Genomic DNA, 21,293 nt, shown 5'->3' on the forward strand with positions numbered 1-21,293 from the left:
TGTCGAATGTCAATAAATGTCAAACAAACGTCAATACGTCGGCTGTCAAAATTTTGAAAAATGGCGGTTTATGTTGACGTGAACCTCGACCGAAGTTGGAAAATGTTATTTCCGTTAATCGTTAGCGCCTTTATGTCCACAGTGGCGTACATAATAACGGTGCGCCTTATTCCCAAACTTAGAGACATGTTTATCAAAGCTAACCTTTTCGGGATTGACATGAGCAAAACAACTAGTGAAAAAGTGTAGGTTATGTCACTTTCACCGCTTGAAAATTTTCATTGTTTTTGCAGGCCTGAATCTTTGGGTGTTGTAACAGGATGTACGTTTTTGATAACAATGTTTTTATTCATTCCTGTACCTTTTGGAAGTAGTTTGTTTGATGATGAAAGTTTTCCGCACGATGAGGTAATAGTTGGGCAAGAACAAGTGTAGAGACTTAATTTGGGGTTTCAGTTCGTGGAGTTGATAGCAGCATTGTTGTCGATTTGTTGCATGTTGCTGCTGGGGTTCGCTGATGATGTTTTGGACCTAAGGTGGAGGCACAAACTGCTGTTGCCCACAATCGCGTCTCTGCCCCTTCTGATGGTCTATTATGTTAATTATAATTCCACGGTGATCATAGTTCCAAAGCCGTTAAGGGAAATTTTCGGTTTCTCAGTCAAAGTGGGGATTTTTTATTATATTTACATGGGGATGTTAGCGGTGTTTTGTACCAACGCTATTAATATATTGGCTGGAATTAATGGACTTGAAGTGGGGCAAAGCGTCATCATTGCTATGTCTATAGCAATGTTCAACCTTGTTGAACTTTCAGGAAGCTTGTGGAAGGCTCACCAGTTTAGTTTATACTTCATGTTGCCATACATAGGAACCACTTTAGCTCTCCTCAAACATAACTGGTAAGTTAGGGGTGTAGTAGAGAAATTCGTAAAATTTCATTTGTTTATTACATGATAAAAAGTTATTACTAGCTGATATAGCAAGGGCGATTATTTACAAGTTATCACAGCTTAATATTAGGAGGACCGCAAATCATTGCAGGACGATTTTCTCTTGAATTCCGTTGTTTCTTCAGTCTTCATCCTTCATAATAGTCTATTTTAGAATACATATTTGTGAGCAGAAAATCATAATTCCAGCTATTTTCCGATACGTAATAGGGTGCGAAATAGTTGTCGCGGTAGCGGTGCGTTCTCAGAAGTTCAGTCTTCCCATCTATATAAAGCCCATTTTCTACAAGATCTTCTAGAAAGGCATTGTCGATTTTCCTCTGTGCGATTTTCTCTAAATTAATTCCAGGTTGGGGTTTGCTTGATAAAAATTCGATTATTTGTGCTACGTCATTGCAGAATTCGCAATACCAACCACCGTAATGGTTGAGGTCTCCTAATATAATTCCCTTATTTAAAGGAGTGGACGTCCCATGAAGTGAGCTAATGTTATTATTAAAATTTCCTCTGAGAAATGACACAGAGCAAGCACCTCCTGTTATCATAGTTTTGCTCGGGTGGACCCAAAAAAATCCAAATACGGACCATCGCAAACGAAAACGGATCGGTTCCGGCCACTTTTCGTAATATTTCAAAAAAATTATTGCGAATTTATTAGGTACTTCATTTCTTTCGCTAACTAAAATCACGTCGTCGTCTCGTAAATTCCTAATTAAACGTAGTGCGTTATTTATGTTTTTCGTCTTAAGGTACAGGATTTTTTCGTGGTAGTTTTTGACGAAGTTATTGTTCAATTTACGCTCCAAAAAATCAGATCCTTCATCTTCGTACAAAACAAACAAGTCGACAATATTACCTAGTTCGTTGATTCTTATTTCGGCCATAATATCACTAAATTCATCTACTGCAAACACGTAAATGATTCTCCGTTCAAAACTCCTGGGGCCTGTTATCTTGATGGGTTTCCTATGGGTTAGAAAGGCCCTCCATATGACTTCTGGTTGTCCACAGTCCTTTCCATGCCATCCAGGAAGACAGTTACACTGCCAGTTGAAAACCTTTGAACGCTTCATTGACACTAAATCCGTGCCATTTATGTAACACAAACTTGAATTAAAATCGCTAAACTTCGTATGGGTGTTAATACTCTTCAAAAATATCCTACTATCTGATGTGTGATATGTTCGTTTTGGTTGTTCTTCATTGTGGGAGTTTATAAACGAGATTTTTTCACTTTTAATAATATCCCTGTCAACTTTTAAGTAAAAGTACGACATTATTAACAGTATTTGCGTAAAGAGTAGTATCCATACGGATAATCTCTTGTAATTTCTGTAAATTTTATTCATTTAAAATTTTACCTACATAACCTCACTTTATAAAATCTGTTATTTAAACTATTTGTGGCACCGACGACTCGTGGCGAAATTATTTGAACTCTCATAATTGTGTCATTGACCACTGATTTGTTTTATTTTGGAATTATTTCAATAAATTGGACCACCGCCCAATTTGAATTTTGACAATACGTCAATGTCAAAAATTCAGGTTGGCTTCGCTGTCAAGCATGACCAATCTAACAAAACGAAATTTAAAATTTCAGGTACCCATCGCGGGTCTTCGTTGGAGACACTTTTTGTTACTTTTCGGGGATGACCTTCGCCGTTGTTGGAATTCTAGGTCACTTCAGTAAAACCACGCTTTTGTTTTTTATACCTCAAGTGTTTAATTTCTTGTATTCATTTCCACAACTCTTTCACTTTATTCCATGCCCGAGACACAGGCTGCCAAAGTTTAATTCAAAAATCGATAAATTAGAAATAAGTACAACAAAGTTTCGTTATTCAGATTTAAGCATTTTAGGTAAATTTATAATAAACTTGTTCCGAGTTTTCAGATTAATTCAGTGGCATGAAAAAGAAGATTATGTCATTACTAATAATTTAACTTTGATTAATTTGGTTCTCTTGTATCTGGGGCCTCTTCACGAGGCCAAGTTAACACTTATATTGTTAGGTATACAAATTTTATGCAGTCTGTTGGCTTTTGTTATTAGGTATCCGCTAGCGTGGATATTTTACGATGTGTAGGATTTGCTTGATGGACAGTTTTATTATAGAAAAAAAAAACAAATATCTTTTGTATATAGATTATTTTTACCAAGACTGCTTTACATGTTTCTTGTTATGCAGATTTTATTTAATAAACATTTGTTGAAAAAATCACCAGTTTTTATATGAACCAAAAATGTTGCATAATTAATTGAAGACGAGACAAGTCCGTAAAAAATCCGAACATTTTTTCCTTATTGAAGTAAAAATGTCTCTAATTGGCTCTAATCGCAGACAATTGACTTGCCATTAATTAAATTATAATGATTTTATTCGTTCGTCGCCTTTTTTGCCCTTCTTTAAATTGACTTGAGTTACAATAAGAAATATAAACCCCAAAAGTTCACTGCACTGCAGAGATAAGCAAAGTGCACAGTGATTTACTTCCGTTTTGTTAAAAACACAAATATTTGTTGTGTAATGAAAATTAATTGTAATCTCTGTTATTAATGATGCACCAGAGGCGGTAAAAAATACAAAAATAATAAATAGGTTTAATTAATTCTAATCTAGAGATCGTTACGTCAGCGTAATTAAGAGAACTGAAAAAATGTCAACAGATGAAGACGAAGAAGATGTAAAACCTGAAGATGCAGGGGAGGGGCCTGAACCCTACCCTTATGGGGTACTTCCCCCGTTATAAATAGTCTGGATTAAAGCGTGTTTTTTTAGAAATACGAGGGTGGCAGAGACGATCAATTGGACCGGCACGGTTTTGGCAGGGCTGTTCTACCAAACGGGGATATTTACGAGGGGCATTACATGCATGGAAAACGTCAAGGGCGAGGGTTGTATGTCTTTAAAAATGGGGCTAGGTATGACGGCGAGTGGAAAAAAGGTAATTGTGTTGTGAGGAGTCCAAGTAGTTTCCTTGATTTTAACCAGGTTTGAAATACGGAACTGGTATGTTTATTTATCCCGACGGTAGCAAGTACGTTGGTGAGTGGAAACGCGACCTGAAGCAAGGCAAAGGAACCTATTATTATGTTAACGGAGATACTTATGAGGGTAGTTGGTACAAAGGATTTCGCCACGGATACGGCACCTACATTTATAAATCACTCAACGTAATTCACACTGGTAAAAGGTTTTTAACGCCCAAAGTATCTCACATTAATTGGCATTATTAGGGAATTGGAAGGACGGCAGAATGGAAGGGCCAGGAATTATCGATTACGGGTGCTACAAATATCACGGAAAGTTCGAAAAGAATCTCCCGAAAGGGCCCGGATGTTTTGTTTTCGATAATAACAAGTTTATGCAACATGGGTTTTACGTGAATTTGAGAAACCCGGCATTCGATTACGTTGGCGCTGATAAACTCGCTCTTGACGATACGAATTTAGAAAGTAAGGGAATAATATTGGACTAATAAAATTGTATTAGATGGCATCAAAGCCAGCTTTTAGTGCTCTACTTGGAAATTAGAGTCACTTCCCGGTAGTGAATTTTTTAAATTATTTTATTGGTAGGTCCAGAATATCGGGGTAATCCCAGAGGGATCGTGCCATTATGGCGAGCGAGATCTGTGAGTCTCTACAACCCCGAACTTCTACCACCGGAACCTCTAGACTTACCGATAGTTGACTCACAAGAAAGTCTTATTGATATTATCGGATATTTGCAACGATTTGATCAAGAAGGTGTGGGCGGAAAGACTGAAGAAGAAGAACAACATTTACCATCACCCGTAAACGAAAAGGGAGACGCAACGGAAGAAATGCCAGGAGACATTCCCATAAACTGACTTCAATAAATTCGTTTTATTATATTTACATTGAGAAAAATTAAGTTTCAAAAAAATAAATACCCCAATTCGCTTACTTTACAATTCATCTTCCATTTCCTGACGTTAACATTGCTATTAAAGCAGCTTTCTCCTTTTCCTTCTTCTTAACAACATCAATACATCTATTCCTCCATGTACTTTTCCGTAATTTAATTGGCCTGCTACCTACATATCGCCCTGAAAAAAGAAAAAGAATCTTTTTAGCTTCCATTGAGAAAATTTGATTTTAGTGAGAATGAAGTTTCGATTAAATTTTATTAAATTCGAAACTGGAACAAAAAAAAATTCCAGAGGGAATTTTATGTTAATAGAGGACTTGCGAGATGCGCCACATGCTTCAGTCTGATGTGAAGCGTCGGGACGCTGAGCGTCATTTCCTCTGTTGAACTTCCATGTGCCGAGACGTGAACGCTCCACATAACGCAACAGGTGAGTTACCTACTGGCCCATTTACACTAATTTTTTAAAACGAAAGCAAGCCACTACAGCATTTCTTAAATAATATTTTTATTGTTTTTTACTACCAAAAAAATCAATTCAACTATTAATAAAATTTCCTTTTAGGACCACCCACGAAAATTTTTAATTGAAGTTAAATCTCTCCTATAATTTTTGTTTAATCTAAATAACTCTGAACAGTTTTGCATGTTTTAATATTCAATAAAAATAAATTAAAATATAAAGCGACTTTTTGTTTTATTTTTAATCACATAATCTCGTGTGCTGGCATTTATGAATTATATTTTTTTATTTGTGTAAATCAAAACGAAATGTCATGCCATTTTTTGCAATAGTTACAACATTGATAACAATTCATCGGCAAATTAAATTTTTTCAAAACATCTGAATTTAGCTTAATTAATTTAATAGATCAAAGTCGCAGTTTTTTATAATGTTAATTATTATTTTTAATTAGTCACATTTTATTGATTTCTGAGAAAAATGTCTCAGAATGCAGAAATGTGTGATGGAAAAAATTTCGGTCCATAGTTTAACATCTAATGAAATAATTATTTCGCCCACAAATATTTCCGGTTCATAGTCCAACCCTTAGAAAAATTATGTAAAAACGTCTAGACCAGATTAAGACATAGTTAGGTATTTGTGTTGCAAAATATCAGAGAAAATAAAATATCACTTAAAAATAAGTTAAAACTCATGAATTTATTTCAGACTTTTGTTGTTGTTAGCGACAGGGTCTAATATTATAATTCTTATGAAACAAGCATCGCAAAATTGAAGTAATTGCAATCAAATGAGGCGTCTCAAGTTCACATCAAGAGATATTTTCTTGTATAAGATATTTTATAAGAAATCTTCAATTACTCGACTTTGTTTCATTTCTGAATAATTTTCTGAACGTAAAATACCCTTCAGTAATATTTCACTCGAGAAACATTTTCTCTGCAACATATCGCAAAAATAAAATACGTTTTACTGTCAGTTCTCTTATTAAAATTCAATGTGGTATGCAACAAATTCCTGCTTAAAACATAAACACGATCTTTGTAACTCAAAGAAACTCTTACAAAGCAATTAAGTTTCTTTTACTTTGTTCTAACACTCATTTATTATTAAGCGTTCCTTTCAATTAAAAAGGTTTAGATCGCAACTCAGAGATCAAATAAATACCTAAAAAACCTCGTAATTAAGTGATTATTAATTGCGACTTGGTTTATAAAAATTGGTGGATGCGCCGCCCGAATCTCCCACACCTAATTACTAATTATATTATTTTTGACTAATTAATACTGACGTCGCTTTAAGAGATTATTATAAGATTGTCAAATTAACTAATATTTTTAAAGACAAAAAAATTGTAACAATTGTGCTACTGCGTAACCTCCCGAGATGCCCTTTGAACTCAAAAATGAGTTAATATTAGCCTTATGACTTCATATTTTTACGATTCAAGTTTATTTTTAGTTGACCGTTATAAACAATTACTAGTAAGTACTTGTACTACAGACAGAAAAATAATTAAAGAATGTCGTAGAGGATTCTCCCACGTTTTTCAGACAAAACTGAAAACTAAACAAATCAAATTAATTTTAATAAAACGCCTCCAAGATGAAGTAATTATTTGTTGGCGGTCTATTGTTATTTAATCCTTGGGACGTCATCACCATAGGTAAATTTATTTTTAATCCAATCCAAGATTGTTCGATTAACTAACTTCGAAACCAAATCTAAACATCGTTAGACTTTAAACTAATTTTCGTAAATAACGGAAGCTTCGCTGTTTATTTCTAATTTGTAGATTTGTTTACGAGAAAAATGGGTCATTTTGCGACTTTGATAAAGACAATTTAGTTATTTTTAGTGCGGTTGTCTGCAAGAATTGTTGTTAAAAACTCGGGGATAACCGAGAACAAGGAAATACAATGATCTCTGATCGATTTTATCACCACTCCGTGCGTCACTTTTTCGGAATTCAAAGCTATTTAACCACGAGCAAGACAATCTGATTGCCCCGTGTCACCTTGTTTTTTTCAATTATTAATCAATTTACATTTTCTTATCTGCGTTTAAATGGCATTTCGAACACAACCTTCACACTGTTACCAACACGCATATTTACGAAAATTTTGAGGTTTCAAGGCGGCGGAACCTCCCCCCAACCAACAACTGATAAGAAAAAAATCTAATGGTAGAATTTTTTTTAATCGGGACTCCGTTATGTAATATCACAAGCATCAAATGAGATAATATGAGGGTTATCGATTCGTGTACTTAACATGTAAGGACCATGCATCTTTATTACATTTTCGCAAATTTCTTTTACTCAAACGCGTGTGAGTGTAATTACATCAGAGGGAATGTGTTGGAGAAAAAATTAAACATTTGATGCGTTTTCAAAATTTTTTCTAGGCGATTTTTATAAATAATTATACAAGAACGTCAACATGTTTGTTATTTAGTTTGCATATTTCTTTTGTTAGATATTTGGAAATTATTAGCGTAATTAATTACGTGCAGAAATTGCGTTATATTTGTCAAAATCTCGTATGTCCACTGCAAAGCAGAAGAGAGGATAAAAAACAAACTTTTAGAATTAAAGTTACAAAAGATACATTTTTGAATTGATTACCAAATTTAAAAAAGTGTGTACTCGTATGTCTGTAATCTGCAGCTGTTTTAATTAAGAAATTGAAATCTAGTCTAAATTTGAAGTTTCATAACTACGTTATAAGAACGCAAAAACGTTTATAGTAAGTAAAAATCTAACCGCGAAAAGCTATTAGCAATTATTATCATATTTTGTAAATTCAATAAAACTTTTCAAAAACGTTTAAATTATCAAAAGTTAAAAATAAAACCAAAAAGAAAAAAAATATTTCCATTAGCACATTTTTTTCAATTTTTAGCTTGCTCGCACGATTTTGGGGATCAGTTTTGTCACAAACGTTTCTAAAACAGTCTGAGGCGCGTATTTCAAAAGCCATTGCTTAGAGCTTTATTTTTAAATGTGACAATAAGAAAATGCAGGTCACCACGCATTTATGAAATAAACATCGTACCAAAATATCTTAAGGAAAATTTTGATGTTTAACTTTCGTTTCAGAACTTGCAGTTCATCGTCCAAAATCCAATAAAAAGAACCAGTTACACTCTCGAAATAAACACATAAAATAAATTATATCTAATGGTTCAAGTGAAAATAATACATATTTTATTGGTCATAAGATTGATAAAATTGTGTCAACTTAGCAAAAATTTGCAAAAATTTTATTATTCTTTGATCGCAGTTGAATTTTTAAATGATAGATCGTTCGAAGACAGGTCAGGCCATCACCTTGTTAAAATTTGCATTTAAAAATTGAGGACAAAATTCAGTAATCACTTTATAAGGGAAATTAAGAATTTTTCTAAGGCGCCAGACGAGCATTAAATACAAAATAAGATTAAAATTTGCGTCACAAGTTATTTATTATGTGGAAATTCATCTAATTTTTGTTACACTGCGGCCAAATACTAATTGAATATGATATTTTCAAATTCGACAAATATCAGTGTGAAATTAATTAATTACATGAAAACAAAAAAATAAAAAATACTACAGAAAACGTATTCTATTTTAAGATTTTCTTGCTAAAAATAACAATTACAGCGATAAATAAAAGTTCATCGTTGAAGAATTTATTTTTCACTCTTAATTCACGTGTATGGACTGTTAACAGATTGCCATCTAGCGTGACCAATCCTATATTATTTTTTAAAAGATATAAATGTGAGAAGGATTGTTTACTGGAGTCATTTTATTAGAGAGCGCTTTGCGAATTAGTAGCACTTAAATAGTACTAAATTGTTTCAAATTTCCGCATTGGTGTACACATTAACGGCAAGTTATTACTAATTTATTCAATATTTTTTTTAATTTTTTCACAAAATTACAGACAATGTACAAGTCAACTTTCCTGCTGGACATTTTCCTCATCGTTTGCCTATGTCAATCTTGCCTTTCTGCACCCTATCAAGATCTCGCCGGCTCTCGTAATCACCTCAAACAGCCCGACATGAAAAAATTCACCAACCGTGAAACGAAAAAAGACATCTTTATATCCCGCGGATGGGGTGCTGGTGGCATGCCTTTCAGCGTGTTATACATGAATCCGACGTTTTCTTCGTCAAAAGCCCCCGCAACGGTGGAAACCAACTTCCGACCACATCTAAGCTCAGCGTCCAAAAGCCAACGTAAAAGTTTGCCGCAAGTGAGGACTTCGATGCGACAAAAAACTATGAATAGGTCACCGCATTCTGTTATTCCCCAACTCTTCGTTTCGTACGGATGGGGGCCCTTAGGAAAATAGTTCGCTTTTTGTGTTTTTTTGCGTTTTACCCGACTGAAATACCCTGCGTGATTTAACTTATCTAGATTTTAGTTGCAAAGTTATTTATTATTTTTTATATGTGACCACTTCAATGTGAATACAAATACCAAAGGTAAATAAAAAATGAAACCCACACTAAATTCAATTAATTAAACCCACACAACAAACCTATTCTTACGCAAGAACGAAAAAAGTAATCAAATCTTTTCTCGACTCCTTTCTATAAATTAATAACTCGATTTTTTCGTATTAGAGGTTGATTTCGAATACAGGGGCTTAGAATTTCATATTTCAACTTTCTTAATTACGTAACAAATTAATTTTTCGGTCAAATGTACAAAACAATTTGCTGAACAAAACAATATTTTAGATATTTGGAATGAGCGGAAAAATACAATGTACTTTTTGAAAGACTAAAGTTTGCCTCATAAATAACACCGTGAACTGACCTTACTAGAACCTGATGTAATAAAGCAACAAATCTGTCTTTGGAACAGGATATGATATAAATAATAGAGATTTACAAAAATAAAATGAAAAACAATATTTTGTACACCACATTGCATTTATCTGTAACAAGTATTCGTTTTATTATAAACAATTTATGGATTAGACGAAAAACAAGACATTCAAAGAGATAATAAAAAAAACAAACACAAAAAATAAAATACAGAAGACTTGTTTCTTAATCAATATCGGATCAATTGAAAACAAAATTAATTAGTTATTTTCTAAAACGAAACCTAAATTCAATTCTCTGTTATCAGGGCGTTTTTAACAAAACAAATTTAAAACATGTTCTATAAAACAGACCGTCGAAATTAGTTAAAGTTGCTTGTCACTAATATTCTGTGTACAAAACAAGTTTAAAGGTAAATTCGTTTAAATATTTTTGTTTAAAAATCCGCCACTTACCATTCATTTCTTTCATGGCTTTGGTGAAATCAGCTGGATCTCTAAAACTGATAAATCCGTATCCTTTACTTTTATTAGTGCGCTTATCTCTGATAACTTTAGCGCGAGTAAAAGAGGGATATTTGTTAAAAGTCCTGGTGAGGAGTTCATCAGTTACATCATTGCCTAAGTCACCACAGAATATTCTAAAATCATCATCAGGCCAATCATTCATTGAGAGATCTTCCCATGTTTGTCCCCCACCAGTGCGCATTAATTTCCGATTTTTATTGCCCCTTTTTCTGTAATCATCATAACCAAAAGATTGCAATGCACTACTTGCTTTACCTAGGGCCACATTGCATTAAACTTGAGTGAATTTTACAATTTGGACGAATTACCTTGCGAAATGGCCAATTCTGCACTAACTTTTTCACCCTTCAATCGTTTAAGCTTCTTTTCGACTTCTGATTGTAGTGCAATGAAGTCAACTTGTTGTTGATTTGCGGTACTCGAAGCAGCAGCTGCTGCTGCAGCTGCAGCTTGCCCTTGAGCGATTGCAGCAGCTTGTGCAGCTTTAGTCGCACTTGTGTATAATGTAGGTTTGGCGGACACTACAGCAGGTTGGGACGAGTGGGTATACACATCAAAGTTTGATGACTTTTTTTGCTTCACTTGATGAGGGATGAGCAGGGGAGGTGTGGGTGGTGGAGGTATATTTCCGAATGTTGGGAGTCCATACGCGTTCGAGTATGTATTATTCATTAAGGTTTGGCCCGAAATTTCGGCCTCAAATCTGAAAAAACACGCTTTTAGGTTAGGGTACAAAAAAGTGATTTCACTGGACTTACCGGCTCATTTCGTCTTCCATCTGACGAAACTTGTTCGAATTCATTTTGACTTATTTACTTTAAACACTTAATAGATATTTACTGCCTTTTGTGTGAAATATACCAATCGTTAATTGAACGTTTTGTAAACACAGTTCTAGAAAATTGACAACAGTAAAAATTGTCAGAAAGCGAGAATTTCAAATTTGAAGAAAGAGTCCGATATAATGGAAAGTAAAAATAAAAATGAAAAATTTAGACGTAATTTTTAAGCCATGTCACAACAAAACATTGAGATCCTTTAATAGTAGTAAACAAATATTTATTTTGCATTATAAATCGACAAAAAATGCCGTTTCGTAATTTCCGAAATTATGCCAATTTGGATTTAGCAGACAACAGACACCTGCCAACCCAACTAAACATAACCTTAGAATTCGATAACTTATTTCAAAAAGTATTAACAAAAACTATGACCTTGTATCATTTTGGGAACTGTGTGGCATTAATATATGTCCCATACTATCTTACTTATAAATATTCGGGACTGTAAGGCTTAAAGATTAAATTTTCTTTAATAAAATTGGGGCTTTTAGATCAGAATATGGGGCTTTTTGGAAATGTATCCAAGCAGGTTGCATCTACATGTTTACCCAGCTTGCGAAAATGTTGATTTTAGCAACGTTTTTTCCTGATAATGTGTCAGATTTGGGAAGTGATGTTCTTGGGGTGAGATAAAAACCAAGTATTTTCAAGTACAGGATTTATTTTTATAGGAGTTTCTAAAGTCTACAGTTGACTTGGCTGATTTGGTGGGGCTGTACATTGTTCTAGCTGGAATTCCTGGAAAAGGTCATAGTAAAGTATTAACAGCGGGTATTGGGTGGGCTACTGCTGAAGTGATATTATCACGGGCTTTGCTACTTTGGGTGGGGGCCAGAGGGGCTGAATTTGACTGGAAATACATCCAGAAATGTCTTGAATCAAACGTATCATTGGTTCAACACATTTCAACAGCAACTTTAATTTGGTTGTGGTCAAGACATGACTTGAGAAGTAATTTTAAACCAGTGGTTACAGCATTGTTAGTGTTTTCTTCTTACAAACCACTTTTGCTAGATTTATTGTTGAAATTTTTACTAGCAGGGCCGTGGGTGGGTCTTTTCGTTAAAGCTGTAGTCACATTAATTGTTGGAGCATTTACTTTGACAATTTATGCAGGGTTAGCTCAAGTCATCGGTATTTTTTAAAAGTCTGTATACATTTATCATACAAATTTATTTTCTAGACAAAACGTAATTTTAATTTTGTCAAAACAAAACTAAATCACATGAAAATGTTAATACTTTAGTTATCATTTACATGTACATTTTCACTGAAGGTTAATAAACTGAATAAGTAATATAGGGGTACTAGAACAAAATATAATTAAACGCTACAAAAACAATAAATCAATTATTTCGTTGATTAAGAAGTATTACAGTTTGGTGGCCTGTCAAGATCGTCATCGGAACCATCAGAATTCGCCACGCTTTCAGACCCTGACGAGTTCGAGTCGGAGTAAAGTTGCAGAAAATCTCTAACATTAAGCATATTAGACGCCTGAAATCTAAATTAATAACCACATTCCAACAATACTTTATTTTTTACCCTTAGTCTAGTGGTGTTCCTGAGATGTCGCCACAGAATCCACAACATCCTATTTTCGTTAAATTCAGTTTCCCCATGTCCTAATTTCGTTTTTAAATTATCTTTTATTGTGTCACTCAAACCTTCCATTTTTGGTTCCACTTCACAGGAAGGAACCCAAACTTTAACATCCCAATCCAACCCACTGGTACAAATAAAGGGTAATTGGGGGTGTGGCTCCAAACAATTAACCTAAACAAATCGTAAAGAAACCAAAAAACCTCAAAAATGCAACTTACGACTCCATTATCATCGGCAAGCAACCACTGTACAAGCGCTTCGCTATTTCTCTCCCAAAAGTAAATGTGGCCACAATCGGAACCACTGACTACAAACTCAGATTTGGGGCCGAAAAAGTTGACACCTTTAATAGTGGCCCCATTTTTATGACCCTGATACTGATGAATGAATTTCCCAGGTTCAGTATCGTTAACATCAAATAGAAAAACGTCTGATTCACTGTACGACGCCAGAATTTCAGATCCGTTGTAGTTGTACACGGCACAAGTCACGTGGTAATTCCTGTGATTCTTAGCTTTTGCCTGTAATTAATACATTTTTAATTGTTGCGTTATCTTCGTAATTATCACCTTTACAAAAGGAGTGTATGTCGCTGCAGGCTTATTACTTTTTCTTTGGTCATAAACTCTAACAATTGAATCCCTGCCACTAACACAAAACTCGTGCGATTTCAACGGGTGGCCGTGGATACTATATAAAGCTATTGTCTTCGACTCTTCCCTTACTGTAACTACTCTGTAAACAAATTAGTGTGAAAATGGAAAAAGTGAATTAAAACTCCGTACTTGGTGCTTTTGGGGTCTCTAACGTCATGATTGAGAACAGCACCATCTTCGCCTGCGCTTAAAACAATATGGGGCTGTTCTGGCAGCACGATTAACTTATGACAGGGCCCCTTATGTGACCCCAAAAGTCTGGCATTGCGTACTCCTTCCTCCTTATTTACTTGCGCCAGACGTACCTTCAAATTGAGTAATATTGAATTGATATGACTTGACAACATTTACCTGTCCATCTCTGGCACATGTTGCGATATGTAAATCCCCATGGAGGTGCAAAAATTTGCTTTGAAAGACGTTCGCCCTATGTTTAGTCTTATATTTCAACAAGGTTTTACCTAATTTCCAGTCCCAGATGACCACTTTAAGGTCATCAGCGCCACTAGCCAACAATGTACCATCAGGGTGAAAATTTAAGCTATTTACACAACCTGCATGCTCCTCTAATTTATACATTAACTCTAAACGCTGTACACAATGCAGGGAGCCGTAGCATCTTCTTTGAAACAACTCACGACTTTGCAACTTTGCACTGTAACCTAACTGTCTTTGATCAACTTCTTTAAGAACAAACCACTTGTGTTTCGGTTTTTCTTTTTTGAAAAGTGGGTGGTTTTCAATATCAGCCTCAGTATCTGTATCAAGGATAACAGTGGAGTCATCACTGTTGTCACTGTACAAATGAGAGTCTTCACCTGAAGTATCCTCATCCAGGAGGTCTTCCTCTTCAGCCTCATCGTAATCTTCCCAATCATTGTCATCATGATCCTCCCAGTCATTGTCATCATGATCCTCCCAGTCATTATCACCATCGTTTTGAGGTTCTTCCGCAGGTGGAGTCGCCTCTTCCTCTCCCATTGGGTCATCATCCCTATCCCCACTATAACAACTATTTGAGATAAGGTTAAGAAATTCATCTCCTACCTGTCGTCTAAATTTTCGCGACTATTTCTGTAATTGCGATTTCGGGAATTCGGTGTCGTACGAAATGTTACTGCAGGAGCCCCCGAGCGCTTGTACACCTCACCATTTTGAGTGTCAGTACTGGTGCTTGCAGTTTCCTGATCAGTGTTGCTGGAACTTGACTCTTCAGATCTGCCAAGTCCAGAATCGTTTGTTTTGAACCGTTTCGCATTTTCCTTGGATTTGTCTTCTTCATTTGACGTGCTCTTAGTCTTGTTGTCTTTATTTGATTCCTTATCATCCATATTTATTCTAAAAATACATAACGGAGACGTAGTTCCCAAACACATTAACACAGACACTTACGGGAGACGATTTCTCAACGCAACAATTTTACCCACATTTTGTCGATTACTTACCTAATAAATAACTCTGTTTAACAAGAAATTAAATACAGATGGGAAGTTTTTCATAAAATAAAAAGTAATAGATCTGTCAAATTCGGCACAAAAACAAAAATCAAAGTAATGCCAATCTAAGGAAAAATGAAACCTCTGACCCTAACGTTACAAGCCTGGGGACATACTAAAATCCCCAACAATACAAATTAACAATAATTATTTATTTGAGCTCATTTGTTGTGTTAAATAACTAAAACACATACAACTGTATGTAATAAATCAAATAATTTTAATGTTTACGTAAAGTTAAAAGTAAAGCCAAGAGGCAGCTATGTCAACATTGCGATATTTACTATTTACATAATTTACGTCTATGTGATAAAGTTTTTACAATATACCTCAGCAATTTATCTCAATATATTTAAACTATTTCAAATTAAAAAATAATATTGAGTAGGCAACCAAACATACAGAAACCTTTACGCATACTAGCATATCTCATTATAAAAAAACAAAAATCAAAAGTATATAAAAAAAACATGCTCTGTATTTTTTAATAATCTTATTGAAAAAAAAAAAAATAAAAACAACAGAAGCACAAAATGTTTTGTTTCAAGTTCAAAAAAGTAAAGCAATTATTGCAACTTGCAATTTTATCTTAAAAATTTTTATTGTAGGGAGAAACTTTCTTAATTCAAAAACAAAGTAATGCCAATTTAAGGAAAAAAATAGAACTTCTAACACTAACGTTACGAGCTTGGGGACATAGTAAAATCCTCAACATATATTGCAATTTGTAGAAGAAATGGGGGACAAGATTTTGAACACTTATTACGTTGATTTTTTAAGTCTTGTTATTGTATTTTTGTTGAAATAAAAATAACCTTAAAAAAATTTAATTGATTTGGATGTCAAGTTTATGACAAATTGAAAAAAAAACAGAACCAACTATGCTTTAAATTTTTTTAAATAAATTTGAATGATCCACGAAGCTGATGACAATGGTTGCGTTTCATTTTTTGTAAGGCCCATTATTACTCGTGAATAACCCTGTAGTATTAACACAGGTAGTGGAAACCATAGTATTAATCTGATGAAAATGTACTTGATCATTGCAACAATTCATAAACGCCGTAAGTGGCACGGATCAAAAAAAAATATAAACGTAAAAAGGTTACAGTTTGTCTCCATTTATCCTTGGGAAGCTGTGATAAAATTCTATTTAAATTCTAATTAATTAAATTCTATTTAAGAATCATGTATGTAACAAAACTGTTTAAAAGTTTCTAATCACTTCACAGCAAAACAAGAGCATATTTAAAATATTTCAAAATGATAAAAATTTAATGTCAAGCAGGCAACCAAATATACATACAAACTGTATGCACACTTGCCTATCTCAGGATAAAGAATAAAACAAAAATTAAAGAAAGATAGAACTGTGATTTTATTTTAATTACCCAATTAAAAATAATACCAAAAAGACTTAAAAACACACGCGTTTTTTTGAGGTTCTCAAGTTCAAAAAATTAAAGCAATTAACGAAACATGCAATTTTATCTTAAAAATTTCATTTATACGTAAAGCAGGTACCGGACCTTATGAAATGATTGTGTATTATTGGTTGCCTACTTTCAATTTAATTTTTGTTTTATATCAAAGAATCAAGAACAGTTATCAAATTCGCATTATATCAGGGCACTCTATTTTTAAATTACCTATAAAATGTTTTTTTTTAATTCAATACGGTATACCGTTATCAAAAAATCTTAATAATTAAAATTTTCACATTTTATTCAATAAAAAAATATCTATTAACTTATTTAAAGCGGAAATATTTCTCTGGTCTCCACTTACCTTTAAAGAAACACTACAAACATCAAGAAACTCTTCAAGTCTAAATTTGCGGCTAAAAACAATGGAATAAATTTACATGTAATAGGTATACGCCAGCTTTCAGGGGGTCTGGAGCCTTAACTTTAAAAAGAAATATATTGTAAAACTGCGTATTTTTAAAAGAATTCTCTCAGTTAATCCCTTCATAAATTATTAACGGTGATATTTTGATTTTGTTGAAAAAAAAAATAAAACACGAGTACGAATCCTTTTCTTTAATGAAAATAATGTACATGTTATTGCCTAGACCACCATAGTATATTACACGTCAGAATAGGGTCTTATACACTTTCGATATTGTTTCACTAACTTATTACAAATTTGTTGAAATTGAATTTATATTAAGACCACACGATGCACAAAATAATATAAATTCAATCAATGCAACTCTTTGTTTCGTGCACTTTTGATGTTATCACTGGTTGCATTTTCTATGAGACATTTACGCTAAGTACACACATATACCTACTGGATCTAAGCCTATGGAATGTTATAAATATTCAAACATAATGCCACTTAATCATCAAATACTGTAGATTTTAAGTTTTTTACAATTTATAACATTTCTGTTTAAATTTCTGCGAATAAATGCTAAAATTTACACATTGATATGACGTAGATTGTTCGAAAATGTCCACAGACGTTAAAATGACTGTACAGTAAAACTACGTCTTGTACGATATGTGCAATTATGTAAAAAAAGTCTGTGAACATTTTGCATTGTTTTGTCTCATCGCTATACACTTATTTTCCACAAGTACGACAAACGAATATATAATAAAGTTTAATTTTTACACAAGGGGATGATTGTTGCTACTTGTGTAAAAATTAAGGTTTTTGGAATATGTTAAGTATGATAAGATATTCACCTGAGACTGATAAATAACATATTCCAAAATTATCGAAGTAAATATATGTGTGCAAAAAATAATAATTACAAAACAGTGAAGGGGGACCCTATTCGCAAAAATGTTTCAACAATGTCAGGTCTAAAAACAAAAATCTGTGTATGTCAGTCTAATGTTTGTAGAAAATAAAAATAAACATAAAATTGTTAGAAACAATTACATCGTTGATGATATAACGCATAGAAACAATATATCAGTAATATCAACAATCGCTTAATTTCAAATTGTAGGAACTTTTCAACATTTCTAGATTGGTCCTCACTCATAAAAAGAACCACTAAATTCGATTATATACATTGACATACATAAAGAGTAGATAATAAAATTCATATACACTAAATACTAAACAAAGAACTAAGTCTAAAATACTTGTATATTTACCGTATAACATATATCTATCTACAACAATTGTACACAACCGTCGGGTGACATCCATTCAATTATATAATTATGAGACCCTGCTTAACAATGAATGTCAACCGCCAGGTTTTCAACAGTTATATTATTATCGTATCCTCCATTCATCCAAGGTTTAGTCAAGAAAAATCCATCCAAACGGGACCTTAGTTTTCTAGTGACTTGACTGAGTGGAAAAATAATAAAATGATCTCCTATGTACAGTGATTAAGCAATAATAAACAATTTATACATTAAAATATAAAACGGAGACGAAACTAGCTACCCCTAGACGTAAGTATTTTTGGCATAAATAAATGATACAGTCAAAAGACGTTAATTCCGTGGTGTTTAATTAACTAACCTACTTAGGAACTCGTTATCCAACTGGAAGACTGTTAGTAATGTGATGACGACACTGGTGCTTTAACTAAAAAATTAATACAATAAATAATCACTACGATCAAAATATTTAAATGTAACATGCATGATTATGATTTCTGACCGAGATCCAATGACATCTAATGCTTGTATACCGAGAATACTGACGCGAGATGCCTTACGAAGTTTCAGTATAAAAAACCGGATATCTTCAATTGGAAATGTTCCTTAGTCTTTGGCGCACGTCCACCAATTGCACAACAAACGCACCGATCACTCCATGTAGTGATCGGCGAAGAAGTTAACGTGGGGTCATTCCTGCTTGACCATCACGTTGGGGTTGAAGTTGTTGTGAGCGTTGGTCGTCACTAGCGACAAGGGGCTGTTCGCCAAAGAATTCGCGATGGCAAACATGGCCCCGTTGGGGTTGCCGGCACTGCACGGGGAGCCCATCGCCGCCGCCGGTGGGTTTATCCTCTTCTCCTTCTGCCGCCGGTTGCAAAACCACACTCTCACCACTTCCTTCTCCATGCAAAGTCCGTCCGCCAACATCGATATTTCCTCACTTGTAGGTTTGGGGTTTTGGACGAAGGCCTTCTCCAAAGCCACCCGAACACTTGTCTCGATTGAAGTCCGCTTCTTGCGTCGTCTTCCGATGGTCTCGGGGGTGGTCATGGGGTTACTAAGAGCGCCCGGGTTTGTTAAAGTACTATCAGCGTCTTCTAGCCACTTTTGTAGAAGAGGTTTCAACTTGCACATGTTTTTAAAACTTAAGTTCAAGGCTTCGAACCTTGATATCGTCGTTTGAGAGAAGTCGTTTCCGTAGAGTTTGCCCATAGCTAAACCAACGTCGCCTTGGGTAAATCCTTAAATGAGTTTTAGTAGAATTTTGAAGAGTTTTTGGTGATGGTGACTTACCTAATTTGATTCGTCTCTGCTTGAACGTTTTGGCAAACTGTTCAAGTTCTTCTAAGTCGGTGGTTTCCTCCGGCGATGGTTCGAGGAGTCTGGAGGGCGTTTTTAAATGTTGGGGGGTTAACCCCCCCGAACTGGGGGTGCTTGGAGTAAGTAGACTGGCCGGTATGTGCGAATTATTCGGTGGGGTGGTTTGTGTTTGGGGTAATTGCGTATTGGATGGGATACTCGTGTTGTGTTGATTGGAATTTTGTTGTTGAGCTTTTTGGAGTTGTTGCAGTTGTTGGGCCGCTTGAGCGATTTGTTGAACCTGAGATAAAAACGCATGATGAAATCCATAAATCATTCCAGTGGAATCATGCAAACAACACATTAGAAAACGAAATCTGGCGTTGTGTAATTACACGTCGTTACGAATAAAATTATATAAACGTGTTAAAAAAAGGAAAATGCATGCTTTTTAATGACAACAACAGGCGACATTCACACACCTGCATCGAATGCGGTGGTCTTGAAGACAGACCGGATCGGGGGAATCCTTGCAGAAACCCCTTTGCAACAAGTTAGAGATTAATTTATCACGAATTTCGCATTAACGCTTATCAAATATGTGTATTTGCAAATAGAAAAATATTAACTAACCTGGTTTTGTAAAAAGAATTGCGCTTGTGGGTTTCCGCTGGCGGCGCTGGCCTGTTGCAACATCGCCAGCTGTTGGAGTTGTTGGAGGCCTTGCGGACTTTGAAAAGCTTGCAGACTCCCCAACACTCCCAAGTGGTAGCTGAAGCCACCGAGGGCTGCCAACGCGGCGTTCACCCCAGGACTCGAACTCGTCACCTGGGAGTTGGGGGAGGATGCTCGAGGCTGCTCGGACTCGCTAGTCACCTAAAAAGCAGTGGTTACAAATTAACTTGAAGTTTTTAAACCAACATAATTTTTGGGCGTATTGTGGTTTGACACATTTTATTAAATTAAATTAATTTAAATATGCGTTGTAAACCTTCACAATAATCTTTAAATCTTTAAGTGTTCAATGATGTGTTATGATAATAATCTCATAAAAAAAAATGCAGATACCACATTTTGTTTAAAAATATTATTTTGACATCTGCTGATCTGCGAGATAATAAAGTTAGCAGTTGATTTATTAAAAAATACAATGACCACTATTAAGAAATCTGTTTATTATTGCTGCTAATCTTGGTTATAAGATAAAACGATAATAATACTTTAATAAAGATAGTATTCAAATTTAAGCAAAAGTATGTACAAAATTAGGACATTTTTTGAGATTTATACTGTCAGAAATCTTTTTCCCATATGTTTCCTTAAAAAAACATATTGTCAAGATGTTAAATTACGTAATTTTTTTTTCCAAAGTTGTAGATAATTGCAGCAAATCTGAATATGTAATTATGAGAAAAATTTCGTAATTTCACTATTAATTCACTATGTCAAAAAATATCTTTCTTTTTTCAGTTTTTGAATACAGAACAAAATTCTCATTCGATTTTCAAGACAAAAATTGTTATTTTTTTAATACTATTATTCCTATGATTATTTTTTAAAAACAAATTGTCAATGCATTATTGACT

The 21,293-nt window shown here is 34.3% G+C and overlaps 8 protein-coding genes across 12 annotated transcripts in view; 4 read left to right on the forward strand and 4 right to left on the reverse strand.

Annotated features, from left to right (window-relative positions):
• The first annotated feature begins 60 nt into the window (after positions 1-60).
• Positions 61-3,179, forward strand: LOC123004945 (UDP-N-acetylglucosamine--dolichyl-phosphate N-acetylglucosaminephosphotransferase). Its single transcript, XM_044398493.1, has 4 exons — positions 61-245; positions 294-408; positions 457-902; positions 2,557-3,179. Exons 1-4 carry the CDS (start codon positions 61-63, stop codon positions 3,041-3,043), a joined length of 1,233 nt encoding a protein of 410 aa, XP_044254428.1. The 3' UTR covers positions 3,044-3,179.
• On the reverse strand, positions 932-2,501 carry LOC123004946 (beta-1,4-mannosyl-glycoprotein 4-beta-N-acetylglucosaminyltransferase). Its single transcript, XM_044398494.1, has one exon. The coding sequence runs from the start codon at positions 2,300-2,302 to the stop codon at positions 1,082-1,084; it is 1,221 nt and encodes a 406-aa protein (XP_044254429.1). The 5' UTR covers positions 2,303-2,501; the 3' UTR covers positions 932-1,081.
• Positions 3,180-3,481: 302 nt separating the features above from the next.
• LOC123004947 (radial spoke head 1 homolog) lies at positions 3,482-4,892 on the forward strand. The gene is made up of 5 exons (XM_044398495.1): positions 3,482-3,689; positions 3,737-3,902; positions 3,950-4,144; positions 4,195-4,413; positions 4,537-4,892. The coding sequence occupies exons 1-5, from the start codon at positions 3,615-3,617 to the stop codon at positions 4,809-4,811; spliced, it is 930 nt and encodes a 309-aa protein (XP_044254430.1). The 5' UTR covers positions 3,482-3,614; the 3' UTR covers positions 4,812-4,892.
• Positions 4,813-11,586, reverse strand: LOC123004948 (RNA-binding protein 42). The gene is made up of 4 exons (XM_044398496.1): positions 11,431-11,586; positions 10,981-11,375; positions 10,601-10,927; positions 4,813-5,030 (listed from the first exon to the last, which is right to left on the reverse strand). Exons 1-4 carry the CDS (start codon positions 11,472-11,474, stop codon positions 4,897-4,899), a joined length of 900 nt encoding a protein of 299 aa, XP_044254431.1. The 5' UTR covers positions 11,475-11,586; the 3' UTR covers positions 4,813-4,896.
• Positions 5,206-9,818, forward strand: LOC123004949. 2 transcript variants are annotated; one of them, XM_044398499.1, is made up of 2 exons: positions 5,206-5,282; positions 9,251-9,818. In XM_044398499.1, the coding sequence occupies exon 2, from the start codon at positions 9,254-9,256 to the stop codon at positions 9,662-9,664; it is 411 nt and encodes a 136-aa protein (XP_044254434.1). In that variant the 5' UTR covers positions 5,206-5,282; positions 9,251-9,253; the 3' UTR covers positions 9,665-9,818. The 2 variants fall into 2 exon arrangements, with proteins under 2 accessions (XP_044254434.1, XP_044254432.1); XM_044398497.1 differs by lacking the exon at positions 5,206-5,282 and adding an exon at positions 9,094-9,195.
• Positions 11,587-11,814: 228 nt separating the features above from the next.
• On the forward strand, positions 11,815-12,811 carry LOC123004679 (transmembrane protein 147). Its single transcript, XM_044398048.1, has 3 exons — positions 11,815-11,958; positions 12,006-12,138; positions 12,186-12,811. The coding sequence occupies exons 1-3, from the start codon at positions 11,882-11,884 to the stop codon at positions 12,657-12,659; spliced, it is 684 nt and encodes a 227-aa protein (XP_044253983.1). The 5' UTR covers positions 11,815-11,881; the 3' UTR covers positions 12,660-12,811.
• LOC123004678 (DDB1- and CUL4-associated factor 8) lies at positions 12,669-15,380 on the reverse strand. 4 transcript variants are annotated; one of them, XM_044398047.1, is made up of 9 exons: positions 15,168-15,326; positions 14,823-15,113; positions 14,594-14,778; positions 14,127-14,533; positions 13,905-14,080; positions 13,689-13,854; positions 13,338-13,640; positions 13,060-13,290; positions 12,669-13,011 (listed from the first exon to the last, which is right to left on the reverse strand). In XM_044398047.1, the coding sequence occupies exons 2-9, from the start codon at positions 15,104-15,106 to the stop codon at positions 12,877-12,879; spliced, it is 1,887 nt and encodes a 628-aa protein (XP_044253982.1). In that variant the 5' UTR covers positions 15,107-15,113; positions 15,168-15,326; the 3' UTR covers positions 12,669-12,876. The 4 variants fall into 4 exon arrangements, with proteins under 4 accessions (XP_044253982.1, XP_044253980.1, XP_044253981.1 ...); XM_044398045.1 differs by having other exon boundaries at positions 14,127-14,778; positions 15,221-15,380; XM_044398046.1 differs by having other exon boundaries at positions 13,695-13,854; positions 14,127-14,778; positions 15,168-15,329.
• A 1,918-nt stretch (positions 15,381-17,298) lies between these two features.
• LOC123006019 (POU domain protein 2-like) overlaps positions 17,299-21,293 on the reverse strand; it is a 47,993-nt gene continuing 43,998 nt past the window's right edge. The window contains exons 6-8 of the mRNA XM_044400155.1: positions 20,341-20,583; positions 19,702-20,008; positions 17,299-19,649 (exon numbers count right to left, since the gene is read on the reverse strand). Of these exons, the coding sequence (XP_044256090.1) occupies positions 19,096-19,649; positions 19,702-20,008; positions 20,341-20,583 (1,104 nt within the window). The 3' untranslated portion in view covers positions 17,299-19,095. The remainder of the gene's footprint in view (positions 19,650-19,701; positions 20,009-20,340; positions 20,584-21,293) is intronic.

Source organism: Tribolium madens, unplaced genomic scaffold (genome assembly GCF_015345945.1).
Source record: "Tribolium madens isolate multiple individuals breed KSU strain unplaced genomic scaffold, Tmad_KSU_1.1 Scaffold_20;HRSCAF=117;Tcas5.2_LG4, whole genome shotgun sequence".
In the NCBI taxonomy this organism is placed as follows: Eukaryota; Metazoa; Arthropoda; class Insecta; order Coleoptera; family Tenebrionidae; genus Tribolium; species Tribolium madens.

What these genes read in the sequence shown, in the direction of transcription:
- LOC123004945 (XM_044398493.1), top strand. Translation starts at nt 61, where the DNA reads ATGGCGGTTTATGTTGACGTGAACCTCGACCGAAGTTGGAAAATGTTA. An exon ending in AAAGTTTTCCGCACGATGAG is followed by an intron (nt 409 to 456) that starts GTAATAGTTGGG and finishes TTGGGGTTTCAG; the next exon opens with TTCGTGGAGTTGATAGCAGC. An exon ending in GCTCTCCTCAAACATAACTG is followed by an intron (nt 903 to 2,556) that starts GTAAGTTAGGGG and finishes TTAAAATTTCAG; the next exon opens with GTACCCATCGCGGGTCTTCG.
- LOC123004678 (XM_044398045.1), bottom strand. Translation starts at nt 15,106, where the DNA reads ATGGATGATAAGGAATCAAATAAAGACAACAAGACTAAGAGCACGTCA. An exon ending in CGCGAAAATTTAGACGACAG is followed by an intron (nt 14,779 to 14,822) that starts GTAGGAGATGAA and finishes TAGTTGTTATAG; the next exon opens with TGGGGATAGGGATGATGACC. An exon ending in AGAGACCCCAAAAGCACCAA is followed by an intron (nt 13,855 to 13,904) that starts GTACGGAGTTTT and finishes ATTTGTTTACAG; the next exon opens with AGTAGTTACAGTAAGGGAAG.
- LOC123004948 (XM_044398496.1), bottom strand. Translation starts at nt 11,474, where the DNA reads ATGAATTCGAACAAGTTTCGTCAGATGGAAGACGAAATGAGCCG. An exon ending in ATGGAAGACGAAATGAGCCG is followed by an intron (nt 11,376 to 11,430) that starts GTAAGTCCAGTG and finishes GTGTTTTTTCAG; the next exon opens with ATTTGAGGCCGAAATTTCGG. An exon ending in AGAATTGGCCATTTCGCAAG is followed by an intron (nt 10,928 to 10,980) that starts GTAATTCGTCCA and finishes ATGTGGCCCTAG; the next exon opens with GTAAAGCAAGTAGTGCATTG.
- LOC123004679 (XM_044398048.1), top strand. Translation starts at nt 11,882, where the DNA reads ATGACCTTGTATCATTTTGGGAACTGTGTGGCATTAATATATGTCCCA. An exon ending in ACTTATAAATATTCGGGACT is followed by an intron (nt 11,959 to 12,005) that starts GTAAGGCTTAAA and finishes TGGGGCTTTTAG; the next exon opens with ATCAGAATATGGGGCTTTTT. An exon ending in TGGGAAGTGATGTTCTTGGG is followed by an intron (nt 12,139 to 12,185) that starts GTGAGATAAAAA and finishes TTATTTTTATAG; the next exon opens with GAGTTTCTAAAGTCTACAGT.
- LOC123004947 (XM_044398495.1), top strand. Translation starts at nt 3,615, where the DNA reads ATGTCAACAGATGAAGACGAAGAAGATGTAAAACCTGAAGATGCAGGG. An exon ending in CTGAACCCTACCCTTATGGG is followed by an intron (nt 3,690 to 3,736) that starts GTACTTCCCCCG and finishes GTGTTTTTTTAG; the next exon opens with AAATACGAGGGTGGCAGAGA. An exon ending in ACTCAACGTAATTCACACTG is followed by an intron (nt 4,145 to 4,194) that starts GTAAAAGGTTTT and finishes TGGCATTATTAG; the next exon opens with GGAATTGGAAGGACGGCAGA.
- LOC123004946 (XM_044398494.1), bottom strand. Translation starts at nt 2,302, where the DNA reads ATGAATAAAATTTACAGAAATTACAAGAGATTATCCGTATGGATACTA.
- LOC123004949 (XM_044398499.1), top strand. Translation starts at nt 9,254, where the DNA reads ATGTACAAGTCAACTTTCCTGCTGGACATTTTCCTCATCGTTTGCCTA.